Source organism: Lithobates pipiens, unplaced genomic scaffold, assembly GCF_037356315.1.
Source record: "Lithobates pipiens isolate NorthernLeopardFrog02 unplaced genomic scaffold, aLitPip1_a1.2 Scaffold_8, whole genome shotgun sequence".
Taxonomy (NCBI): domain Eukaryota; kingdom Metazoa; phylum Chordata; class Amphibia; order Anura; family Ranidae; genus Lithobates; species Lithobates pipiens.
In genome coordinates, this window is record NW_027507903.1 from 663,996,490 (window position 1) to 664,003,376 (window position 6,887).

The window sequence follows — 6,887 nt, forward strand, 5'->3', positions numbered from 1 at the left end:
GGTAGATTTCATCTCACTTCCTGTTGTCTCCTTCCATTTGTGAGTAGGAGTCCTTTGTAAGTTGGATGTTTGAAAGTAGGGGCCAGCCCTATATACTCTGCAGAAAATTGGGTCTTAGGTGTTGGTGGTACCAGAACACTGTAAGCCCTCACAGTTACTCTTGGTGGGCACTGGAATGGGCCCTGCTGTGAAATATTAGATCAAGAATTGTAATTACATGCCCCTGTTAAACAGGGGCAAAAAAATTGGGCCTTAGGCACTGGTGCCACAACACTGCAACCCCTCACAAATACTCTAGTTGGAGCGCAGGAATGAGCTCTGCTGCAAAGTATTGCATCAAAAATTGTAATTACACGCCTCTTTTAAACAGGGACAGAAAAATTGGGCCTTAGCCACTGGTGGTGTTTCCCAGAACCAAAAATGTTCTTCCAAGCTATCAGCATGAACATTGAGGAGGAAGAGGATAGTCACTCAGCATAGGCAGTATTGAAGGGATCTCACATTCAAAAAACAAATTATTTGGTTACATCAGCATCAGGTGCTTGGTAGCTGGTGATCCAAGACTGATTCATTTTTATGAAGGTCATCCAATCGACCAATTTGACCAATCCGGTGGACAAGCGCACCCTGTGATCGGTTACAAAGCTTCCAGCAGCACTGAATGTGCATTCCGAAAGAACGCTGGATGCAGGACAGGCCAGTAGCTCAATTGCAGATGCAATCTCTGGCCAGTGATCCATCCTCAAGACCCAGTAACCCAGAGGATTTTCAGTGCGAAAGGTGTCCAAGTCTGACCTTGCCCCTAGGTATTCCTGCACCATGTAAATCAGACGCTGGTGACGGTTGCTGGAACCGATCATACCTTGGGGCTGCGGACTAAAAAATTGTCTGAACGCATCGGTCAGACGGCCACCTTCTCCACCGCTCCTTCTGTGACTGACCGAAGCCTCAGCAACACGTTGTCCAGGAGGACCAGGAAATTGTAACCTCCCAGGCTCTGGAAATGCATTGCACAAACCTTTCTGCAAGGCCTCCCGAAGATGTTTCATCCTCTGCTCCCTCTGTGACGGCAAGATAAGTTCCGCAACCTTAGCCTTGTAACGTGGATCAAGGAGGGTTGCCAGCCAGTAATGATCCCTCTCCTTGATACCACGAATACAAGGATCCTTCCACGGGCTTTGCAGGATCAGGGAGGCCATGCAGCGTAGGTTTGCTGAGGCATTTAGTCTGGAGTCCTCTGGGTCACTAAGGACGACCTGATCCACAGCCACCTCCTCCCAGCCACGTACAAGTCCATGCATTTCTTCGGACTGTAAATGATCCCTTGAAGACTGCTGGTGATGCTGAGTGATAGGCTCCAACTCCATGCTGACACAATCCTCCTCCTCCTCTTCCTGTGTGATCGGCAGGCACGCAGGAACACTGTCTGGATAAAGGGGGCCTTCAAAGGTAAGGAAGTCCTCCTCTTCCTGCCTCTGTTCTGAGGATCTCTCGATATTCAAATGCAGCCTACTAGAAGAGCTTATATGGTGTGCAGTGTGTCTCTGTAGGGTCTCTGCCTCTTGTCTCTGGTTTAATCCAATGCATTTTCTATTTCTGGATAAAAAAAAAATTTAATTTCTCCTTCTTTAAAAGAGGCCTGCCACCAAGGCTTACAGGATGTTCATCATGTCCCTGTAATACTTCTTATTTGTGTCTTTAACATAATCAGTGTAATATTTATTTCTTGCTAAAAATAAAACCTCCTTGATTCTCTCCCTCTTCCAATTAGACCCACATAAAAGCCTACATGATTTGCAGCATGTCTCCACAATATTTCGGTATAATCACTGTCATTTTTATTTTTAAAAAACCTGCCTTGTCTCTCCATCTTACATTGCTGCCAATCAAGCTACTTACATACTCTCCAGCCACTGTGCTATTTGTCTGACTACTGTCTCTGAAATACAGATGTGTCATTTTTATTTCTTCATAACAATTGCTCCATCTATGGAACGTGTGACTATCTATTGAAGTGCTTTGTTCACTCTGTAATGACATTTGATTAAGATCTGCAGACAATACAGTGTGGTTAGGCATTAAATGAAGATCACATGTTATGCTATGAAACATGCTTTGCCACTCTTTGGAAATTGTTGCAAAGTATTTATCATTATTTTATTTAGAAATGTAATTGCATTCTACGCATTACGATAAAGAACCTTCAATGTGCAGCCTCAGCTCCCCTAATACTTACCTGAGGTCCCTCTAGATCCAGCAATGTTGCAGGAGTGTCTTGCCCATCCGGAACTCCCCTCCTCATTGGCTGAGACAGCAGCGCGGTGCCATTGGCTCCTGCTACTGTGAATTAAAATTAGCCAATAAGGAGAGAAAGGGATGGGCTTCGGCATCCGTATCTGAATAGACACAAGATGCTGTAACTGGGCTCGTGTGCCCCCATAGCAAGCTGCTTAATGTGGGGGCACTCAACAGGAGGGAGGGGCCAGGAACACAGAATAGGGACCCAAGAAGAGGAAGATCAGGGATGCTCTGTGCAAAACCATTACACAGAGCAGGTAAGCATAACACCAACACTTCACATCTACAACCAAGAAAAACTTTATTCACATTAACATCTTTCCAAATTCCTCCTCCATCACCGGGACACATCTAGTGATTATAATACACCATCACATGATACATTATATTAGGATCCATTATAAAAGAGATCCCATAGAATTCTATTGGTGATCCATTCTATGGGGACACATTATATTGGGGACACATTCCAGTTCTAGTAATCATACATTATTATAGTGATATCATTATATTAGTGATAAATCCCATTATTTCTGTCATTAGTAAATGCATTGATGTGAACGTGTTCCATAGGGATCTATGTTAAAAAAAAAACGCATTGGCGTGAATGGAGCCTGCTTTTTATGGTTCAATAGACTTCAATGGAGGAGGTACAGAAAAGCATGTAGTGCGTTATTACAGCGATTTTGCCGCAATTTGCATTTTTTTATTTGCCCAAACAGCAAATTATCTGAAACAAAAAATACAATAAAAACCTCCAAACGGCAAATCGCACTAAAACCTGCGGAAAGCACATCAGAAAGGCTGAAAAGCCCCCTGCATAGGTGTGAATGGAGCCTTAGGCTGGGATGAGACTTGTGGGATGCGGGAACCAGTGCGATTCCTGTGCGGGTTCCCTCATCACACCTCAATCACCGGACGCTCACACTGACATCTGAGAACCGCTGCGGGGGGGGGGGGGTCAATGGAAAGTTAATGACACCCCCAGATCGCTTCGCAGATCGCAGTGCAAACGCTGAAATGGTGCAGGAATCGGATTGTATAGATGTGACACCCAATGTGATCCGATTCCAGTGAGGACCAAAAAAAGGGTCCGGCACCATTCTGGTGTGAATGTGATTTCAGTCACACAGTTTGTACGGCTGAATTCACAGCACACAGACATGACATGTGATCTGCACAGCAATGTGATCCCAGCCTTAGAGAGATTTCCTCTCACTTCCTGTCCTGGTGACACCAATACAAGGAGCGAGAGAAATCTGTACAGGGACACAGACATATAAAAATCTGACAGGGGCTCTAATCCTTCCCCTTCCTTATTATACTAAACATATCATTCTTATTTCAGTCTGTGTTCCTGTTGGAGAGTTCCCCTCATTTCCTGTCTAGATAAATGTTGTCACCGGGACAGGAAGTGAGGGGAAATCTCTGTAATGGAGCCCCGGACAGAAGAAAAAACCTGACAGGGGATCTAATCCTGACCCACTCTGTCTAAAAACAGCCTGGGCTCTCTGATCACATTTTTTCTTTCAGTAATAAATCTCTAGATGACGTCTTCATAGATTTCCTCTAAGATTGTTCCATTTATTTCCTATGCCATCACAGTGACCCCACCCCCTCTATGTCTGATCATGGCTGCCCCACGCCCCACAGAGGGACCACATGTGGGGGAGGGGCAGGGGGGAGGAGATGGCTGATGTCACATACTGTGACAAAACACAGAAAGTATTATGTCAGATTGTTATGGGAGAGATAGATAGATAGATAGATAGATAGATAGATAGATAGATAGATAGATAGATAGATAGATAGATAGATAGATTTCTCACTGACCAATAGGAACATGTTATTGTTACTCCAATAATTGGACAGATATTCTACCCAATCACAGCGATCAAGAAATCTCACATTTATTTATAGTAGAAAAACTTGCAGGAAGCCCCGCCCACTGCTATATACTATTGGATGAATGTTAAATGAATTCCCCTCCTTCGTCTGACATCACCAGACTGTGGGCGGAGTTCTCACATCTCCCGCCTCCCCCCCACATATCTTTATACAACCTCTCCATACACCTATCACAGCATGGAGGGGCTCAGTGAAGGTGGTGGTTAAGGTGTGGAGGTGTCGGATCGGGTCACACAGATCATAAAAGGAGATCCGCCCGGCCTCATAATCCAGATATATCCTGACTCTGTTACTGGGATTGGGGGGTAAGAAGGTCCATTTACTGTCATGTATCAACTTATACTCCTCATCATTATCATCCTTGTCCAATGCCCAGGACTTATTATTACATCCAATCTCTGACTCCTTCCCTCTCCTCTCTATACTGGGGTAACACATCCCGACTCTCCAGTCATCTGACCCCCCGACATCCACTTCCCAGTAATGTCTCCCTGAGGAGAAACTCCGACTGCTCATCACCTGAAAAGAAAAATCCTGGAATCTCTCTGGTGTTTCTGGGTAATTCTGTTTTATATCTGACCTGGATACAGTTTTCCTGTCATCTGATATCTGTAGATCATTATGAGCTGTGTTTACATCCAGTAATATGTCTGCAGTCCCCTGTAAATAGTATACATTTACCTCTGTTATTATATCAGATAAACCTTTCTGTAAGACCCCGGCCACATCCAGACCCCCTCCATCATGGAGGAGCTCCTCATGTCTCTCTCTGTCCTCATTATCTCCATCCTCAGTATCACACAAGTCACCTGTGTCTGATTCCTGTAAGACAGTCAGTGGATCCGTCACGTTACACAGCTCCTCAATGTGACGCAACTTCCTGGACAGCTCCTCCTTCTTTATTTCCAGATCCCGGATGGAGATGGAGATCCGATTTGCCCTCCTGGAGATGTCCCTCAGGACTCTCTTCTCCAGGTCTTCCAGACGTCTCCTGAGATCTCTAAACAGGGCAGTGACTCTCTCGGTGTCACCAGCGGCTTCTTCTTCTACTTTCCTCCGGTGTTCCTGCAGACTCTGGACTCTTTCCTCCGTCTCCTCTCTCTTTGTCAGAAGTTTCTGGAGAACATTCCTCAGTGGCTCCTTCTTCTTCTCAGAAGCCTCATCCAGTGACTCCATCTTATGTCCTTTATGTTCTCCAATCATACAACAAGAAATACAGATACAGGTCTCATCCTCAGTGCAGAAATACTTCAAAACTTCCTTATGGACGGAGCATTTCCTGCTCTCCATGGACAAGGTGGGGTCACATAAGACGTGTTCTGGGGACTTTTTGTGGACTCTCAGGTGTTTATCACACAGAGAAACCTCACAGAGGAGACAGGATCTAACAGCAGGTACAGGAAAGTCCACACAGTGAGTACAGAAGACCCCGGACTCCTCTTGATCTTGATGAGCAGACAGGAAAGTCTCTGCTATGTTACGTAGTGTTATGTTCCTCTGCAGTGCAGGACGACTCCTGAACCTTTTTCTGCATACAGGACAGAAGAAATCTCCAGACCCCTCCTGTGTATCCAGCACACGATCAATACAGACCCGGCAGAAGTTGTGACCACATCTCAGGGTTACAGGATCGGTATAAATGTTCAGACAGACGGAACATTTCAGCTCGGCTCTCAGATCACCAGACGCCATCGCTGACAGGGGAAGTGAAACAAGACTGAAAGTCTCTGACACCGGAGAGGAATGTGGATGGGGGAGGGGTGACATCCTCCTACACAGGGTGAGGCTGGATGAATATTATAGGTCACGGAGATCAGATTACAGAAGGGAGGAGATTCGTTTTGCAGTAGTAATGAGAATTATACCTCCCAACATTAGAAGAGAGAAAGAGGGAAAGACGGATGTGGAGAAGACATGCGGAGCACTAAGTGCAATGACATGAAAAGTGGAGATGACTACATCATGATGAAAAGGAAATTGGTTATGTAGCACTACCCCCGAAGGAGCCGCTGGTTAGATTTGGGATTACCGTTACCTTCTGTTCCAATCGCTTCACGTCTAGGGGTGTCCCGTGGTAAATGGCCCAGTAACTTGAGAGACTGACAACAGATCCACTTGACTGGATTTTATTTGCAAAACATAGACAATGAACAGTCTGTTAAATTGGGATCAGAGGGTTGGAAAGGAAGTTCAGGTTCTCTTAGTGTCAAAGTCAATGTTGAAGAACTTGCTTACTTTGACTGAATCCAGAGAATAGCCATTCGCAACTGGATGATCACTCAGGTTGGACAGTCCCTCTCTCACAAGGTCTAGCAGCCAACAAGGTGCTTACTCAGGAACAAGTCTCTGCCACAGACGTTGTTGTAGAACATACAAGATAATGTCTCTGCCACAGATGTTTTTGTAGAACACGTAGGGAAACTAAATTAGAAGAACACTCGTAGGATACCTGGATCTTTCAGCCAGCTTGGCGATATCTACGAGACTGGATTCTCTTGGGTACTTCAGCCCTCCCAGGCTCTTACTAAGAAACCAACCCGTACGTGGTCTTCTTCTGAAGAGTCCTCCACTGAAGAGTCCTCCACTGGAATGCTTGAAGTCACTGGGTCTCTCCCAAACCGGAGACGGCACCCAACCACCTCAGAATCCTCCTTTAGTTTCCTTGCCTCGGGCTAGCCAGC

The 6,887-nt window shown here is 45.5% G+C and overlaps 1 protein-coding gene across 1 annotated transcript; it reads right to left on the reverse strand.

Moving 5' to 3' along the window:
* Positions 1 to 2,582: 2,582 nt before the first annotated feature.
* On the reverse strand, positions 2,583 to 5,988 carry LOC143961864 (E3 ubiquitin-protein ligase TRIM39-like). Its single transcript, XM_077471199.1, has one exon. The coding sequence runs from the start codon at positions 5,971 to 5,973 to the stop codon at positions 4,300 to 4,302; it is 1,674 nt and encodes a 557-aa protein (XP_077327325.1). The 5' UTR covers positions 5,974 to 5,988; the 3' UTR covers positions 2,583 to 4,299.
* Between the last annotated feature and the right edge of the window lie 899 nt (positions 5,989 to 6,887).